General features: G+C 41.8%; 1 protein-coding gene across 1 annotated transcript in view; it reads right to left on the bottom strand.

Moving 5' to 3' along the window:
- Positions 1-153: 153 nt before the first annotated feature.
- LOC142667536 (uncharacterized) overlaps positions 154-20,469 on the bottom strand; it is a 29,671-nt gene continuing 9,355 nt past the window's right edge. The window contains exons 4-9 of the mRNA XM_075847078.1: positions 9,950-10,113; positions 9,294-9,467; positions 9,088-9,211; positions 5,882-5,979; positions 5,613-5,727; positions 154-4,408 (exon numbers count right to left, since the gene is read on the bottom strand). Of these exons, the coding sequence (XP_075703193.1) occupies positions 2,946-4,408; positions 5,613-5,727; positions 5,882-5,979; positions 9,088-9,211; positions 9,294-9,467; positions 9,950-10,113 (2,138 nt within the window). The 3' untranslated portion in view covers positions 154-2,945. The remainder of the gene's footprint in view (positions 4,409-5,612; positions 5,728-5,881; positions 5,980-9,087; positions 9,212-9,293; positions 9,468-9,949; positions 10,114-20,469) is intronic.

Below are 20,469 nucleotides of genomic sequence, written 5' to 3'. Positions count from 1 at the left end.
CTTTGAGCTGCCAGAACGATAGAAACTCCCCATAAACGACCCCATTTCGAAAACTAGACCCCTTAAGGTATTTATCTAGGGGTATAGTTAGCATTTTGACCACACAGGTTTTTCGCTAACTATATTGGAATTAGTCTAAAAATTAAAATCTACTTTTTTCTGAAACATAGAAATTTTTATTATTTACAAGGAATAACGAAGAAAATGCACCCCAACATTTGTAAAGCAATGTCTCCCGATTACGACAATACCCCATATGTGGTAATAAACTGCTGTTTGGACCCACAGCAGGGCTCAGAAGGGAAGGAGCGCAATTTGGATTTTTGATTTTGCTGGAATGGTTTTTGGTGCCATGTCGCATTTGCAATGCACTGGAGGAGCCAAAACAGTGGAAACCCACCAAAAGTGACCCCATTTTGGAAAACCCTTCAAGGAATTTTTCATGGGGTATAGTGAGCATTTACACCCCACGGGTCTTTTGCAGAGTGTATTAGAATTAGGGCGCGAAAATGAATATCAAAATTTTTTCCACTAAAATTTTGAATTTTCTCATTTTCACAAGGGATAAAGAAGGAAAAAAACAACCATTTTTTATAAAGCAATGTCTCCCGAGTACGGAAATACCCCACATGGGGTCATACGTTTTTTTATTAGAAATTAATTAACCCTTTCAGGACTGATCCATTTTTTGCTTTCATATTTTAGATTTTCACTCCCCGCTTTCCAAGAGCCATAACTTTTTTATTTTTCCATTAATAGAGTGGTGTGAGGGCTTATTTCTTGCGGGAGGAGCTGCAGTTTTTATTGGTACCATTTTTTGGTACATAAAAAGTGATTCAAAAGTTGTATTACATTTTTTTTTTAGAGCGAAGGTGACAAAAAAAAAAAAACAGCGATTTTGGCGGTTTCAATTATTAAATTTTTTTAAGGTGTGCACTGTGCAAATTAAATAATGGTATATTGTAATAGTTCGGACTTTTACGGACGTAGCGATACCATTTTTGTTCATTTTTTTTACATTACTTTAGAAGAAAAATGCGAAAAGGTGTTTTGTCTTTAAAAAAAAAAAATTCTCACTACTAATAACTATAATTCTTCTACACATTTTATTAATCAATCCCCTTAGGGGACTTGATCCAGCGATCATTGGATCGCTGGTACAATACACTGCAATACTAATGTATTGCAGTATATTGTTATTCTTACAGGCTTCTGTAACAGAGCGATCGCTGTACCTGTCCGTTAGTACCGAGGGGGCCTGCTGTAATACACAGCCGACACCCGCAGCGTATGGAGCGAGCAGAGCACGTGAGCCGGCTACATACATCAACCGCCGCACCATGACGGGCAATTAAGTCATAGTGCGCAAAGGGGTTAATGCGCAACGGATGGTTCAAAGGGAAAATTGCAATTTTCCACCGATATTCCATTTTAGTGCATAAAACGTTAAGCGGGTTCTCTCGGGTATGGCGACGCCATAGGTGTGGGCGCAAACTGCTGCTTTGGCACGCTGCAGGGCTCAGAAGGGAGGGAACGCCATTTTGCTTTTGGAGCGCAGATTTTGCTTGGTAGTTTTTCTGTTTTGGGTTTTGCTGGTATTTCAGTTTATAATGTGGGGGGCATGTGTAATCTGTACGGAGTACATCAGGGCATAATAAGAGGGTATAATAATGGGGTAAATAAATAATAATTCATAGATGTGTGGCCATTGTCGCACTGATAAATGGCGCCCGATGTTATCCGCTTTTGGAACACTCTGCACATTTTGCATCGACATATTCTGAAAGCCAGAACTTTTTTATTTTTTCACCACCGGAGCCGTGTGAGGGCTTAATTGTTGCGGGACAATCTGTAGTTTTCATTGGTACCATTTTGGGGTACATGCGATTTTTTTTTTTATCACTTTTTATTCAATTTTTTTGCAATCCTGAGCAAAAAAACAGGAATTCTGACACCGTTTTCTAGGTTTTCTTTTTGCGGCGCTCACCGTACGCTATAAATGAAATTTTTACTTTATTCTGCGAGTTGGTACGGTTACGGCGATACCATATGTATATAGGTTTGGTCCTTTTTTTTAGCGTTTGCACAATAAAATGACTTATTTATAAAAAGTCAGTACAGTCTTTCTATACTTCATTACATTTCATTCAGTAACTTCCATGTTGAGCTCTACAATACCACATTGTTTGCACTAGAGTCTTGTAATTACATGTTTTTTTAAATGTATGTTATATTTATGGAATAAAATGGTTATACTCTTATATAATTCTGGCTATATGCTCTATTTTTTTCTGGTATGGTTCATATTGCGGACAATTGCAGACTATGCACATAAAGGACTTCAGGCAGAAAAACAACCTTCGTGAAAATTCAATGTACATTTGTCCAAGGTTTTATCACAAGTTTTCAGCCAACTGTTTTTTAATGAGAGCAGGCTAGAATATATAAAATATAGATAAATAGCTTATCCAGTGGCTTGCTTTTAGGTTTAGCAACCTATTCCTCAAATGTGGTCATGTTAAAAGTTCAGGGCACTCTTGGGCACGCAAAAGCTCCTAAGAGAATTTGCACAAGCTCCCCTAAAATGAATTAATCCCCCAGATACAGGGAGGCCAGGTGTACTATAATAGGTGGGGGCAATACAGGTGGAGCAGTACAGTGCAGTAGCACAGAGACAATAGCACGGTAGTGGTGGTATCACAGCAGGCCAGCCAAGATATTTGTGGTGTCACAGCGGACCCGCACCACATACATTTAAAGAAAGGAGAGGGCAAAATCAGGGTCAGGGCGGTCAATCCCACTCAAGTTTACCACACACTCCAGGGGTCACCCCAGGATCTTCAGGGGGGCCTCTGGAGACTGGTAGTGCACGGCATCTGCGGCGTTCAGCATTAAAGCGAGGGGATCGCGGGGAAAAGAACACTCGCGTATGCGTGCGGACGTTCCTAATAAGGCTTCACTCCTGTATGAATTCTCTCATGTTTAGCAAGTTCTGTTTTATCTCTAAAGCATTTCCCACATTCAGAACATGAGAATGGCTTTTCTCCCGTGTGAATTTTCTTATGGCTTACAAAATTTGATTTTTCTGTAAAACATTTTCCACATTCTGAACATGAATATGGCTTCTCTCCTGTGTGTCTCCTCTCATGTTTAGTAAGATGTGATTTTTGTATAAAACATTGCCCACATTCTGAACATGAATACGGCTTCTCTCCTGTGTGAATTCTCTCATGTTTAACAAGAGTTGATTTTACTGTAAAACATTTCCCACATTCTGAACATGAATAAGGCTTCACTCCTGTATGAATTCTCTCATGTTTAGCAAGTTCTGTTTTATCTCTAAAGCATTTCCCACATTCAGAACATGAGAATGGCTTTTCTCCCGTGTGAATTTTCTTATGGCTTACAAAATTAGATTTTTCTGTAAAACATTTTCCACATTCTGAACATGAATATGGCTTCTCTCCTGTGTGTCTCCTCTCATGTTTAGTAAGATGTGATTTTTGTATAAAACATTGCCCACATTCTGAACATGAATACAGGTTCTCTCCTGTGTGACTTCTCTCATGCGTAACAAGATGTGATTTTCGTGAAAAGCATTTCCCACATTCTGAACATGAATACGGCTTCTCTCCTGTGTGACTTCTCTCATGTTTAACAAGATTTGATTTTTCTGTAAAACATTTCCCACATTCTGAACATGAATATGGCTTTACTCCTGTGTGAATTCTCTCATGTAAAGTAAGATGTGTTTTATCTCTAAACGACTTCCCACATTCTGAACATGAATACAGCTTCTCTCCTGTGTGACTTCTCTCATGTGTAACAAGATTTGATTTAACTGTAAAACATTTCCCACATTCTGAACATGAATATGGTTTCTCTCCTGTGTGAATTCTCTCATGTTTAACAAGAGTTGATTTTTCTGTAAAACATTTCCCACATTCGGAACATGAATATGGCTTCTCCCCTGTGTGAATTCTCTCATGTATAACAAGACTTGATTTAACTCTAAAACATTTTCCACATTCTGAACATGAATATGGCTTTCCTGCGTGAATTCGGTCATGTAAAGTAAGACCTCTTTTCTCTCTAAAGCACTTCCCACATTCTGAACATGAATATGCCTTTACCCCTGTGTGACTTCTCTTATGTGTAACAAGACTTGATTTTTCTGTAAAACATCTCCCACATTCTGAACATGAATAAGGATTCTCCCCTGTGTGAATTCTCTCATGTAAAGTAAGAGGTTTAGGGGAATTATATGACAGATCTGTACTGTGAAGTCCTGGATGTACATTAAGGGCAATGGTGGTTTCTCCTGAAGACTGCTGCTTGATATCTTCATCTTCTATTTCATAATTTATCGAAAACATGAAGTTTCCCTCAGAGTTCTTACTGGCATCTTCTGTTAGGATTAAAAATAGATTTTGAGAATTTTAGATTTTTCAAACCACAAAGTAGACAAATTTATGACATATTCGGCTGTATGCAGTTTATTTTATAGTCAGTCAGAAGTGGATCCAGCAGGAAGGAAAGCTTTGAGCCATTCCCTTCAAAACCACCACTGGCTTTGGCTCAAAAAACAGAACCAAATACTGCCACAAAAATGTAATGCCTAATTCCAGCCTTAAAAATCTTTGAAAAACACTTTAAATGGACAATAACTTTTCATTAAAAACTTGTGTTAATCTAATAGTATACCTGACCTCTAGCAATTTTGCTTTCTTCAAAAAAATGTCTAATTTATCCTTGCAAAGTCTGTATGAAGTTACTGCCACTAGGTGACTCCTTTTCTAGAATTTGTTGTCCTGCTATAAACGGTCATGTAACATCTGCCTGAAAAAAAACAAATAAAAAGGGCCGAAAAACGACACTGTGAGGGTGGTTTCACACACAGTGCAAGGCTGGAAATGTCAACGAGAGAATTATCAGAATTGATCTTTGTGCTCAAGTGGTTGAACTGAGTTTTCTCAGATCTTGGCTGTTATTGCAGCTGTTAATTGCAGCTGATGCCCCTCAAAATCTGATACTAAGCCTAGTGCATGACCGGATCAACACCTTGTAGAGAGCTTCTATGTGCAGTCACAGCTCACTCAGGTCCAGCACTATGTATAACATGTTGTCTGAAGTGTTAGGGTATGTTCACATGGCCAAATTACGGAAGTAATTCGGGTGTTTTACGCCTGGAATTACGTCCGAAATTACGGCTTGAATGCGTTGACAAACATCTGCCCACTGAAAGCAATGGGCTGACGTTTGTCTGTTCACACGAGGCGTATATTTACGCGTCGCTGTCAAAAGACGGCGCGTAAATAGACGCCCGCGCCAAAGAAGTGTCCTGTCACTTCTTTGGACGTAAATGGAGCCGTTATTCATTGACTCCAATGAAAAGCAGCGCCAATTACATCCGTAATGGACGCGGCGTTCAAGCGCCTGCACATGCCGTTACGGCTGAAATGACGGGGCTGTTTTCTCCTGAAAACAGCCCCGTCATTTCGGCCGTAACGGATGTGCACGTGTGAACATACCCTTAATGTAATGTAAAACCAAGGAGGAACCTCACCTCAAGAAACCCCCTGAATTCACTTTCTAAATTCAATATTACTTACCTGTGGTAATACCTCCAGGAATGTCCTCCTCCACTTCACTCTTACATGGTTGAGCGCCCCTCAACCACTCTTCTTCTGCTTCATCCTCTGCTTTAATATTGGTCAGATCTTCCCCCTGATTTCACATGTGTAACAGTTTAGTACAATACAGCAGAGAGTGCAAAGAATCTAACAGATCAACATAAGAAACCACCAAAATCTATGACCACAGGACCAAAAAGCTCCACACACCCCTATATAGATTTGGTATAGGGATCAACTTCATCTACCTGATGATTCTCTGGGACATTGTGACTTTCCTCTGGGCAATTCTGGGAATACCGAGGACTGGAACATCTCTCTGGTGGATTTCGCCTACTGGATCCATCTGTGGGAGACACAGTGACTGAATACATGACTACTGTAGATCTGTCTATATATCAGACACTTCTTTCTACACTTCTATGTTTATTATCAGAGCCAAAAGGACAATGTTGTGCTTCTAACCAACTGCACCATGGTCCCAGTGCTTTGCACGCTGCAGGCCTATTGTGGACTACCAGAGTGAACGGCGGGGAACCGATGGCTTTCTGCTCCACCATAGTATTCAATTGCATTTCCCTCTTAAGGATGTGAATACACGTGAAATCGGCAGGACGCAGGGGTCCTATTATAAGTGCCCCGTGCCAACCAATGTAGTACCAGGTCATTGCCCTGGAAAAATAACCTCTGCTTATATGGGAAGTCAAAAATTTTATGAGAGGGAACCCACGGTCAGACAAAGTACCTGTAGTAAGGAAAACAACTTCTCTAAGTTTCCCCTCTACAAGGTATGGGAAACCGCTGAGATGTTGGAGGAAGATCTACGGTTATATACACCCAAGTTTCCTTGCCCTGGTGCTGTTATGGCGAATGGAGAAAAAAAATTATATTTATGATTACATTTACTGGTAATTGATTTTCTGTGAGACCATGACAGCGCTATGATAGAGATGACCCACCCTGTCCTCCTCCATATACAGTATACACCGATCAGACATAACATTAAAACCACTGACAGGTGAATTGAAGAACATTGATGATCTTGTGACAATGGCGCCTGACAAAGGGGGGGGGGGGTATTAGGGTAATAGACAGCAAGTGAACAGTCAGCTCTTTAAGTTAATGTGTTTGAAACACGGAGAAGTGTAAAATGACAAAAGCCAAATTGGTCATGTATCCCCAAAACTGCCAGTCTTGTGGGGTGTTTCTGGTATGTAAGGGTTCTTACCTACCAAAAGTGCTCCAAGGAAGGACAAGCGGTGTACCGGCAACAGCGTGATTGGCGGTCAAGACTCATTAATGTGTGTGGGGAGCTCAGCTGGTCCCAACCCACAGAAGAGTTACTGTACGACAAATTAATGAATAAGTCACTTAAAGCTATAGTAGAAAGGTGTCAGAACACGAATATCATCGCAGCTTACTGCCCAAGGAGCTGTGTAGCCACAGACCAGTCAGAGTGCCCATGCTGACCCCTATCCACCACCAAAAGCACCTACAATAGGCAGTATCAGAACTGGGCCATGGAAGAAGGAGGCCTGGTCCAATAAATGTATTTTATTTTACATCATGTGGACGCTGGGAACGTTGCTTACCTGGGAAAGAGATGGCAGCAGGATGCATTATATGAAGACTACAAGCCGACGGAAGCAGTGTGATGATCTGGGCAATGTTCTGCTGTTCCTGGCATTCATGTAAATGTGACACGTACCACCTACCTAAACATTGCTGCAGACAAATACCCCCTTAGGCTGCGTTCACACGACCATGTTACGTCCGTAATGGACGGAACGTATTTCGGCCGGAAGTCCCGGACCCAACACCGTGCAGGGAGCCGGGCTCCTAGCATCATAGTTATCTACGAAGCTAGGAGTCCCTGCCTCTCTGTGGAACTACTGTCTCATACTAAAAAAATGATTACAGTACGGGGCAGTTGTCCTGCAGCGAGGCAGGGACTCCTAGCATCGTACATAACTATGATGCTAGGAGCCCGGCTCCCTGCACTGTGTTCGGTCCGGGACTTCCGGCCGAAATACGGAACATCCATTACGGACGTAACATGGTCGTATGAACCCAGCCTTATGGCGTTATTCCTCACGGTAGTGGCCACTTTCAGAAGGATAATGCCCCCGTCACACTGCAAATATTGATCAGGAATGGTTAAAGGAGTTGACTTGGCTCCAAATACCCCAGATCTCAATCCGATCAATTATCTGTAAGGTGTGCTGGAAAAACAAGTCCGATCCATGAAGGCCGCACCTCACAACTTACAGGACTTGAAGGATTTGAAAACGTCTTGTGCCAGATACCATGGAGATGCCACATGTCCATGGGTCAGAGCTGTTTTGGCAGCACGGGGGCGGCCTTTACCATATTAGGCAGTTGGTTTTTATGTTAGGGCTGATCAGGATAGACAGAGAGACATTTTACATAGTTACATAGATAGTGGGATAAACAAGGTCTAAGTCCATCAAGTTTAAACTTCTTTATAGAGGACTTGTCGGCTCACCTCACATGTCTGTTTTACTACATACTTGTATTCCCCATGAATCAACAATACTGAGGCATCTTTTCTCAGAATTCTAAGTTATGTAGTTCCTCGGTTATTCCTACTGTAAATTTAAGATTTAATTGAGAAAAAGTCTGTTACCATTCCCCTTGTGAAAGAGTTGTGTCCCTACACCTTTTGATATTGTCAGCACTGTTTGGACATTGTCAGACTGTATGGACACACCCTCGGCTGGTAACATCTAGATGTCAAATCATTCATACATTTCTAGGAGGAATAACAGAGGAACAGTACAATGCAAAGTTCTAAGAAATGGTGATCTAGAATTGTTAAATTATGGGAAATGCAAGTATTTAATATATCTAACGAATCCCAGTAGATTTAGAGGAAGTTGAAAACCAATCTTTACACGACATAGACCCAATTCTACAAAAGTGGAAAATACCTCCATGCCCCCGGCTGACAATCGGACAGATCCCTGTATCCACATTCTACATTACTAGCAGTAACCCTGTATATTGCGTCTTACAGGGAAGATATTTAATTAACCCTTTGCTATATCTCCATATGATTGTCACATCCTCTGTTCCCACATGGTAGAACTTTACACTCCTCATGTTGTAGAGATTATAATAGCAGCGCAGATCTGTCACTGGTTATATAAGACTATGTTCACACATAGAAAAATGGTTGCAGAAATTTCTGTGATTGTCCAACTCATCTAATTGTGGTTAGTAAAACTTCATGTACCTGCTGCAAAAACAACAACAATCAGTTATAAGGAAACTTCTACAACAAATCTGTGAACATTCCCTAGTGCAGCACTGCAGCAAAGCGAGGAACGTGTAATCTGACATCAGGAATCACATATCTGTATATACTGCACATGATGGAATTAACACTTCAACAAAAAAATTATAATATATAAATTATATATCTATATCTCACCTTGTGATGTGCGCGGCCGGTAGTTCTCCATCATGACCTCCTCGTACAGATCCTTGTGTCCTTCTAGATACTCCCACTCCTCCATGGAGAGATAGACAGTGACATCCTGACACCTTATAGGAACCTGACACACACAATGATAGTCATTACCCAGACACCTCCAGTGCGGTTACTGTAGAATTTCCCAGCATTCCCAGCAGCGTCACCTCTCCAGTCAGCAGCTCAGTCATCTTGTATATCAGTTCTAAGATCTTCTTCTCATGTATCCGGGAGTGAGGGGGAGGCTCTGTGATGGGGCTCTGACTACTGCACCATCCTTCTGACTCATGGATGATGGGAGTCGTACAGTCACCCGATGTCTTCTTCACTATTGTGTACTCCTGCGTATGGGGAGAGACACTTAGAGAACTGAACACAGTATTCCCCCCTCAGTAGAAAGAGGGAGATTGTGACCGTATAGAGCTCTAGTAACCCCGCATCTGTAATACTGGAGGCCTCACCTTCAAAAAGACATTGAGAAAATAGAATGAGGCCAAAACTAAAAAGGAAATAATATTGGGGGCTACTAGATGGACCATGTGCTCCCCTCCTGCCATCATCTTCTATGTTTCTATTTAGAGACATCCTGATCCTCCAACTTGTCATTCTCAAGGCTCTACAACATTACTATTGCTGCATTGGTGACATGACACATAACTGACCATATTGGTGGCTGATCTTCAGCTTTTCTGCTATTGGCTTCTTGACGTCACTTGGAAGGTCTGGACGCGGTTATACAGGATATTGGATTCTTCCTATTACTTCCTTTTATGTATTGCCCCTTCCCTATGTGTGACTTGTTCTATAATGTAGAAAAGTTTACCTCTCCGCTCAACAGGTAGATGATCTCCAAGGTGAAGTTTAATATTTTTCTGCTCATCTCATTCACGTATTTGTCCATCCTTGGTGGGTCATTCAGGAGAAGGAACGTTGTGGAGGAGAAGTTGAGAAAACTGGAGGAACTGGAGGATCTAGTACTGCAGACGTCTTTATAAAGATTGGGGAAGATAGAAATCATACAGGGAACATCATCATACGTGAAATACAGAACCTCACTTATTGATCATTGAGTAAGCGTATCGGCTGTGTGCTGTAGCTGACACTTCAAGGTATCGAGAGGGATCCCGCTCGTTTAACCCGTTAAATGCCACGGTCAATAGCGACCGCGGCATTTCAATTACTAGAAACAAGGGTGGCCCACTGCGATGTTCCAATGGCCCCCCTTGCGACGCAATGGGGGGGGGGGTGCCGTTGGTTGTCATTAAAACGGAAACCTGCCAGAATGGTGACAAACGGAAACCATTAGCAATGTTTCCGTCACCATTGATATCAATGGTGACGGAAACGGAAGCTGTGGTTTCAGTTTGACTTTCCGTTGCGGGGTTCACCCAACTGAAACCTCGACGGAAAGCCAACGCTGATGTGAACAAGTCCTAAATGCAGCTCCACCTCTGGCCGTGCCCAGGGCTGGCATTAGGGGGGCAAACTGGGAAACTGCCCACGGCCCCAATTCTCAAAGGGCCCCCTGCTTCAGCACCGCTGTTCAGCTGCCCGTCCGAGGATGCGTGCAGCTAAAAAACAGTGTAGAGACTGTAAGCACAAAACTGCTCTCTCTATGCTGACAGCACTGTGTGATAGCAGAGCAGAGGAGGGCCCACCCACCGGCAGAATCGGCTAGTTGCTCAGTCTCTGTCAGGTCCTGCATCAGCTACCTCAGCCTAGCTTGTAGTAACTTTTTACAGCAAGCATTTAGCAGTCGGGCCAGACATAAGGGGAGGGAGACTGCGTAAACTCAAACACAAGAGATTTCCTGTACTGTAGTGTCAATGCTCCTCCACTCACCAAACTTCATGTGCAGAAAAGGTTAGTCTATGTGTAATGTGTGTGCATAATGTGCAGATATGTTATAATAATATTTATATAGCGCCAACATATTACGCAGCACTTTACAATTTAGAGGGAACATGAAACAAACAATAACAGACATTACATAGTGACACAGTTAATTTACAATTCAAACCAGAGGAGTGGGGACCCTGCTCGCAAGAGCTTACAATCTATGAGGAAATAAGGGAGAAACAAAGTGTAACAGTTTTTGTTCTGTACAATAGTTCAGCTATTTTTTATAGACATGGGTGGTACACATAAACCTGCATGAGCCGGTCACCAGCCAGTATCCGTGTATGACGCTTATTCTGATAACTAATCTAAAAGGGGGGCCATAGAAAGGAGTCAGATTAGGGAATGTTATAGGCCTGTCTAAATAGATGTGTTTTCAGGGCACGTTTAAAACTGTGGATATTGGGAATTACTCTGATTGTCTGGGGTAGCACATTCCAGAGGACCGATGCAGCACGAGAAAAATCTTGGAGACGGGAGTGCGAGGTGCGGATTATGGAGGATTTTAATCTAAGGCCATTAGCAGAACGTAGATCCCGAGTAGGGTGGTAGACAGAGATGAGGGAGGAGATGTAAGGAGGTGCAGCACTGTGGAGAGCTTTGTGGGTGAGAGTAATAAGTTTGAAGTTTATTCTGAAGGTGATGGGCAACCAGTGCAGTGACTGGCAAAGATTAGAGGCGTTGTTGTAGCGGTTGGTCATAAATATGAGCCTGGCTGCTGCATTGAGGATAGATAGGAGAGGGAAGATGAGAGTGAATCAGAGCAACAATAAGAGTTTTGGCCGTTTCCTCCGTAAGAAAAGGGTGGATTCTGGAGATGTTTTTGAGGTGAAAATGACAGGAGCGTGAAAGTGATTGAATGTGAAAGGAAAGGAAAGATCTGAGATATGTGTGTAGATATTTGTATATATGTGTTCTGTATAAATGTATGTAATATAATGTGTGTAATATGTATGTATATATGTTTAATGTGCGTAATATGTATGTATAAATGTGTAATATAATCTGTGTGTCTTGTGTATGTAAATACTGTATGTATATAGCGTGTAAATATACTAGATGTATGTAATGTGCACCTATATGTGTATGTATCTATCTATATACATACATATATATATATATATACACATATACATATAATACACACACACACACACACACACACACACACACACACACACACACACACACGCGCGCGACAGTGAAAAAGTGATTCCTGGGGAACCCAGAGTATTTAGTTTCGGGGCCTATACTATAGAATCGGCCCGGAGATGCATTTCGGTCCGAATAAATTCACCATGAAAGTCCCTCGATAGCCCTGTCAGAATCAAACAAAGCAATCGGGTCACCATACTCACCACCCACCCTGGTCTTTCGTAGCGACGTGTCCCTGCCGGCAGGTGAGATGACGAAGCTGTTCCATATGAGTGCTGCAGCCAATCACAGGCTGCAGCGATCACATGCGACAGCTACGTCATCTCACCTGCCGACAGGAACGCGTTGCTATGGAAGACCAGGGTGGGTGGTGAGTATCGTGGTTTTTTTAAATCTCCTCTTCTACCCTTATTTTTTCTATAACCTACAAAATGGCGGCCATTTGGAGGATTCGTGCTCCGATAACTTCAAAGGTTTAGGATTACGGCTAATCAGAAAAGTTTATACAATTCGGACCGAATTCAATTCATGCCAAATAGGTTCACTCATCTCTAATACTAACCCTCCTGGTTCTTAGAACAGCGGCACCAAAGCTGAAACATGTGTCCTCACACTGTCACACAAAACATTGTGATTTTTTATGGCGTCACGACACAATACAGTGGTGGCTGGAGCTAAAGAGAAGCCATAGGAGGGTAAGTGAGCAGCAACAGTTTGAAGTTTAATGAAATTTTAGTGTGTAAAAGCAGTCCACACTGACATTACGGTGTATACAGGACCTATATCAAACACTGATCGCAGAGTAGAAATGAGAGGAGCTGAGTGGCAGTAGAGAGTAACAGGCGGAAATGGTCATGTGACCTCAGTCGAAAAACAATAGCGCCACTAGATTTGGACTTCCTCTCCTTCCTACACAGCAGTCAGTGTTTGATAAATGTCCTCAAAGCCTCACACAAGTGTGGACTGCCATTACACAATAAAACGTAGTCACTCAAATAAAAAGTTATGTGCGTAGTTGTAATTTATTTTCATAAGACAGAACCTCATGCCCAGAAAAAGAAATAACTACAAAGAAAAGTAAGGAAAAGTGGTGTGATGGATATTAAAACGTAACCTCTAATAACACAAAAAAAACTTCTTATAAAGAAAGACTGTCCCTAATAGAGACAGGGAAACTGCTTACTCTAGTGGGGCAAACTTCTAATGTAATTGTATAAGAAGGTGGCCGTTGGTAAGGGTAATTATTCTGAAAATTTATTGTAGTGTGACCGTGGGGACTGTTGGTCCTGCAGAGTATCACTTTGGTAATTGTCTGCAATATACTCTTGTATTAACCCCTTCCCGCTCCTTGACGTACTATTACGTCATGGCAGCTGTATCGTTCGCGCTCCATGACGTAATAGTATGTCACGGCCGTCCTCCCGACACATACAGGAGCTGTGACGCTGCTGTCTTGTTCAGCAGCTGTCACAGCTCCTACAGCGGGGACCGATCGCTGTGTCCCCGCCGATTAACCCCTTAAAAGCCGCGTTCTATAGAGATCGCGGCTTTTTAGAGGTTAAGCTGCCATCGCCGGCCTGCTACGGCGATGGTGACTATGGCAACCGGACACCAAACAATGGCGTCCGGCTATGCCATAGACGGAAGCCTAGTGGGTCCTGACAACGTCAGGACCCACTATGCTTGCTGTCAGTGAGTAGCTGACAGTTCTAATACACTGCACTACGCATGTAGTGCAGTGTATTAGAATAGCGATCAGGGCCTCCTGCCCTCAAGTCCCCTAGTGGGACAAAGTAATAAAGTAAAAAAAAAGTTAAAAAAAGATGTGTAAAAATAAGAAAATAAAAGATTTAAAAGTAATAAAAGTAAAAATCCCCCCTTTTCCCTTATCAGTCCTTTATTATTAATAAAAATATATAAACAAACAAATAAACTATACATAATTGGTATCGCCGCGTCCGTAACGGCCTGAACTACAAAACTATTTCGTTATTTATCCCGCACGATGAACGCCGTAAAATAAAATAATAATAAACCGTACCACAATCACAATTGTTCGGTCACTTCACCTCCCAAAAAATGGAATAAAAAGAGATCATAAAGTCGCATGTACCGAAAAATGGTGCTGATCGAAAATACAGTTCGTTACGCAAAAAATAAGTCCTCGCATGGCTTTATTGATTGAAAAATAAAAAAGTTCTGGCGCTTAGAATAAGGTAACACAAAAAGTGAATGATTTTTTATAAAACTTATTTTATTGTGCAAACGCCATAAGACATAAAAAAAAACTATAAACATCTGGTATCGCCGTAATCGTATCGCCCCGCAGAATAAAGTGAATATGTCATTTATAGCGCACGGTGAACGCTGTAAAAAAATAGAATAAAAAAAACAATAGTAGAATTGCTGTTTTTTAGTCACCACGCCACCTAAAAATAGAATAAAAACTGATCAAAAAGCCGCATGCACCCCAAGAAAACTACAATGGATTTCTCAAGGGGTCTAGTTTCCAAATTGGGGTCACTTTTGGGGGGTTTCCAATGTTTTGGCACCACAAGACCTCTTCAAACCGGACATGGTGCCTAATAAAAAAAGAGGCCTCAAAATCCACTAGGTGCTCCTTTTCTTCGGAGGCCGGTGCTTCAGTCCATTACCGCCCGAGGGCCACATGTGGGATATTTCTCTAAACTGCAGAATCTGGGCAATAAATATTAGGTTGCGTTTCTCTGATAAATCCTTTTGTGTTATAAAAAAAATGGTATAAAGATGATTTTCTGACAAAAAAAAAAATGTAAACTTCACCTCTACTTTGCTCTAAATTTCTGTGAAACACCGAAAGGGTTCATAAACTTTCTAAATGCTGTTGTGAATTCTTTGAAGGGTCTAGTTTCTAAAACGGGGTGTTTTATAGGGGTTTCTAATATATGGGCCCCTCAAAGCAACTTCAGAACTGAACTGGAGCCTAAAAAAATAAATAAATGAGGCAATACTTTGCTTCTTACATTATACTGATAATGAGCCGTGCCCACCCCGAGATGACCCCTGTTTCTACCGTTTGTATAAACGGAGACCCCTATTAGACCGTTTCAGTGCCCGGTTTTCCCAAGCATACACGCCCGAGAAGTGTATTTCTATTGATGAGTCCCTGGTACATTTTAAAGGGAGGGTTCAATTCCGCGAGTACCTGCCGGGTAAGAGGGCAAGGTATGGCGTGAAGATGTATAAGCTGTGCGAGAGTGCATCAGGGTATACCTACAGGTTTAGGATATATGAAGGAAAGGCCACCCCCAAACCAGACTTCATCCTGGACTACAATAGGTACATGGGAGGGATGGACTTGTAAGATCAAGCCTTGAAGCCCTACAGCGCTATGCGGTGTGGTATAAGAAGCTGGCCGTGCACATCATACAGATGGCTTTGTACAATGCGTACATGCTACGTCGATGTGCAGGCCAGACGGGAACTTTCCTGGAATTTCAAGAGGTGATTATCAAGAACCTAATCTTTAGTGACCAAGAAGGGGGGGCACCCAGTACTTCTGGAAGCGGGGCCACACGCATCGTACCAGGGCGGCAACACTTTCCAGGGGAAGTTCCCCAAACTGGCAAGAAGGGAAAAAGTCAAAAGAGGTGCAAAGTCTGCTATAAGAGGGCGATAAGGGATGACACAATATATCAATGTGACACGTGTCCCGAATAACCAGAGCTCTGTATGAAAGAGTGTTTTAAAATTTATCATACATCCCTTGGTTTATAATTTACCCCAATTTTACTTACCCTGATGCACTCCGCACAGCTTATCCCCCCTCGTCTTTCCCCTCTGAGCCCTGCTGTGTGCCCAGGCAGCTGATAACAGCCACATGTAGGGTATTGCCATACCCGGGAGAACCCACATTACAGTTTATGGGGTGTAGGTCTCCGGTCAAAATGCTCACTACACCTCTAGATGAATGCCTTAAGGGTGTAGTTTTTAAAACGGGGTCACTTCTTGCGGGTTTCAACTGTACTGGTACCTCAGGTGCTTCTGAATACATGACTTCGCACTAGAAAATCCCCAGTAGGCCAAATGGTGGTCCTTTCCTTCTGAGCCCTCCCATGGGCCCAAACGGCAGTTTATCACAACAAATGGGGTATTGCGGCCCTCAGAACAAATTGCGCAACAGAATGGGGTATTTTGTTTCTTGTGAAAATAAGAAATTTTCAGCCAAAACTACATATTATTTGAAAAAAATAATTTTGTTTTCATTCCCAGCCCAATTCAAATAAGTTCTGTGAAGAAACTAGGGGGTCTAAATGGTCACATTACCCATAAATGAATTCCTTGAGGGGTGTAGTTTCCAAAATGGGGTCACTTCTGGTGGGTTTCCATTGCTTTGATACCTCTGGGGCTCTGCAAATGCAACATGGCAGCCGAAAACCAATCCAGCAAAATCTGGACTCCAAAGAACACACAGCGCTCCTTCCCTTCGGAGGCCTCCCATGGGCCCAAACGGCAATTTATTGCCACAAATGGTGTATTGCTGCACTCAGGAGAAATTGGGCAACAAAATTGAGCAATTTGTTCACTGTGAAAATAAGAAATTTTGCTAAAAAATTACATCTTATTGGAAAAAATGTCATTTTTTTAATGTCACAGCCCAATTGAAATAGGTGCTGTGAAAAAACTGTGTGCTCAAAATGCTAACAACAACCATAAATGAATTCCTTGAGGGGTGTAGTTTCCAAAATGGGGTCACTTTTGGTGGGTTTCCATTGCTTTGATACCCCTGAGGCTCTGCAAATGCGACATGGCACCCGAAAACCAATCCAGCAAAATCTGGACTCCAACAAACATATAGCGCTCCTTTCCTTCTGAGCCCTCCCATGGGCCCAAACGGCAGTTTATCACCACAAATGGGGTATTGCCACACTAAGGACAAATTGGGCAACCAAATGGGGTATTTTGTTCCCTGTGAAAATAAGAAATTTTGATCACAAATGACATTTTATTGGAAAAAATGACATTTTTTTCATTTCACAGCCCAATTCAAATAGGTGCTGTGAAAAAACTGTGCGGTCAAAATGGTAACAACAACCATAAATGAATTCCTTGAGGGGTGTAGTTTCCAAAATGGGGTCACTATTGGGGGATTCCTACTGTTTTGGCACCTCAACACCTCTTCAAACCTGGCATGCTGCCTAAAATATATTCTAATAAAAAAGAGGCCTCAAAATGCACTAGGTGCTTCTTTGCTTCTAGGGCTTGTGTTTTAGTCCACGAGCGCAGTAGGGCCACATGTGGGACATTTCTAAAAACTGCAGAATCTGGACAATACATATTTAGTAGTGTTTCTCTGGTAAAACCTTCTGTGTTACAGAAAAAAAAATGAATAAAATTGAAATTCTGCAAGAAAAATGAAATTTGCAAAGTTCACCTCCACTTTGCTTTAATTCCTGTGAAATGCCTGAAGGGTTAAAAAACTTTCTAAATGCTGTTTTGAATACTTTGAGGGGTCTAGTTTTTAAAATGGGGTGTTTTATCAGGGTTTCTAATACATAGGCCCCTCAAAGCCACTTCAGAACTGAACAGGTACCTTAAATAAAAGGCATTTGACATTTTCTTAAAAATATGAGAAATTGCTGTTTATGTTCTAAGCCTTGTAACGTCCAAGAAAAATAAAAGAATGTTCAAAAAACGATGCCAATCTAAAGTAGACATATGGGAAATGTGAACTAGTGACTATTGTGGGTGGTATAACCATCTGTTTTACAAGCAGATGCATTTAAATTCTGAAAAATGCAATTTTTTCAAAATTTTCTCTAAATTTTGCAATTTTTCACCAATAAACACTGAATATATCGACCAAATTTTACCACGAACATGAAGCCCAATGTGTCACGAGAAAACAATCTCAGAATCGCTTGGGTAGGTTTAAGCATTCCCACGTTATTACCACATAAAGTGAAATATGTCAGATTTGAAAAATGGGCTCTGAGCCTTAAGGCCAAAACTAGGCTGCGTCCTTAAGGGGTTAAAAGGGTTTTCCCATCTCAGACATTTATGGCATATCCACAGGACATGCCATAAATGTCCAAAAGATACGGGTCCTGCACATTTCTCTAGAAAGAGGACCCCTGACCCCCCTCCTACCTTCTGTTGCTGGGCTGCAGCCATTATCTGATGATAATGGCTGGCGCCCAGCCACCTATGTACCAGAAATAGAGCTACTCTGTTTCTGGTACATAGATCTACCGCAGACAGTGGCCAGAGTCCAGTGGGCTGTCCTGTGGATATGCCACAAATGTGGAAATACCACATAAACACGTGTTCCGCGCCTGCATAGTGAAATTTGTCTTGTGTGCCGCTGATGAAGCGGTAAAAAACAAAACTAATACTTGTCGGCACAATATTTCCAGATTTGGGGCCCCACTTTTAATTTTGCCCAGGGCCAAATTTTGTCTAAAACCGGCCCTGCCCGTGCTCGGTTGTTTATGGAACTCCTATACAAGTGAATGGAGTGAGTTGTGCACATGTGTGGTCGCGATAGCAAAAATTCCTCTTGAGGACCCTTTATTGCTTCCAATTTAGCCCTGATGTACACCACCAAATTTAATTAAACAAATGGAAAGGGAAGGGAAAGAAATGGGAAAAAGAAGGGCAAGAAGATCACCTGATCTATTATATTGAATTATTAAAATTCAGTAAAATTACCGGCTTAGGTATAATATACAAAAAAGGGAATGGGGTGAATGGTCCCTCATTAAAGTACACCCCATATAATAGATAAACCCATTCAACCTATATATGATGAGATGGTAGAATGGGGGTGAAGGGAAAACGATGCATGCATCAGTATCAGATAGCTAGAGTGGAGTGCACAGAGGGGCAAACAATATGATAATGTATATGTCCCCAGGGTACACCACTATATTGTCCTCTGGTACTAATTAATGTGGAATGTGTGGTCGCCCCTCCATTCATTCTCCACCTGGATGCAGTCATCACCTCACCAGGTAGGTTGGGTGACCCCCGTTCTCCACATAGAGGTGGGACCCCCATATATCAGACATTTCTGGCATATCTCTCAGATGAAGAGAGTAAAATTAAGACAAGTCCCCCCTAGACAAGGAAGACCTGACTCCTGACATCCTGACACATGGCGGATACTGGGGAGACATTGCTGACATCTCAAAAGACATGGTGCACACTATACAGTCAATGTTTGACATGAACTCTGAGGTTCTGCGGCAGCTGAGGTGACATTATATACAGATGTAGACATATTTACCTTGACTTTTAACGCATTAAATAAACAATGGCTAGATCTCTTATCTTGACTTTTTCAATGACTTTTGTTGTGTGATATCACGCTGCAGCAATTTATCAGAATCAAGTTAAAGATGGTTACATCAGTATAATGGAACCATGCAGTGTGATCTCTTATCATCATGTCATAGCGCAGGTGGAGTGGACGAGAGTGATACTTTATTTTGTGGAATACGATTCAGTATAAACCTGTATTTTACTAATTTAACCCCTTCCTGCACATGACATTTACCACTTAGGAGTTGTTCACCATAGGGGGAGTTGTCATGCCATAGGGCAGACCTGAAACCTGCCGCAAAGGCTAGAGACCTGAAAGAACTACTCTTACGGTCATTTAACCCTTCGACCCTATAGACGATTTTCAATTTGAATCTCGTTTTTCTTTTTTTTTAGGAGTATTTAAGGAATTATTTTGCCTGTAATTCTCTTATAAAAGAATTGTAAAATAATTGTGTCGTGGTATTTTTGTATGTCTTGGCAGTCGACTACGGTATTGTTTCCGTTAAAATGACAGAACCCTTGCACAACGGTGACAAACGGAAACCATTTGCACCGGATCTGTCAACATTGAATTCAATGGTGATGCAAACAGAAACCTATGGTTTCCTTTTTTGTTTCAGTCAGGGTCCCGTTCATGGGTTCCCCTGACTGCAAGCTCTGACGGAGCCCATGAACGGAGCCCTGACTCAGATGTGAACGAGGCCTAAGCAGGCTAAAAAAAAAATATTATTATTACCTACCAGTAATTTCATTTTCCTTTAACCTCCACGACAGCACCACCAGGAGGGATTCCCAGCCTATAAAAGGACAGGACACAACAGGAAGCAGTTTAAATTCCCCCTCCTCCTTACCCTCTCCAGTTAATACCAGAGACTTGATAATATACCGGCTAAGAATTTTAAATAAATTTATGGAAAAGGGTGGAAAAAACCACGGTGCTGTCATGTAGGTTAAAGGAAAATCAAATTACCGGTAAGTTCTAAT

This window comes from Rhinoderma darwinii (genome assembly GCF_050947455.1).
Source record: "Rhinoderma darwinii isolate aRhiDar2 chromosome 1 unlocalized genomic scaffold, aRhiDar2.hap1 SUPER_1_unloc_1, whole genome shotgun sequence".
Taxonomy (NCBI): domain Eukaryota; kingdom Metazoa; phylum Chordata; class Amphibia; order Anura; family Rhinodermatidae; genus Rhinoderma; species Rhinoderma darwinii.
Note: the sequence above shows the minus strand (reverse complement) of the source record. Positions and strands in the feature narration are given on the sequence as shown.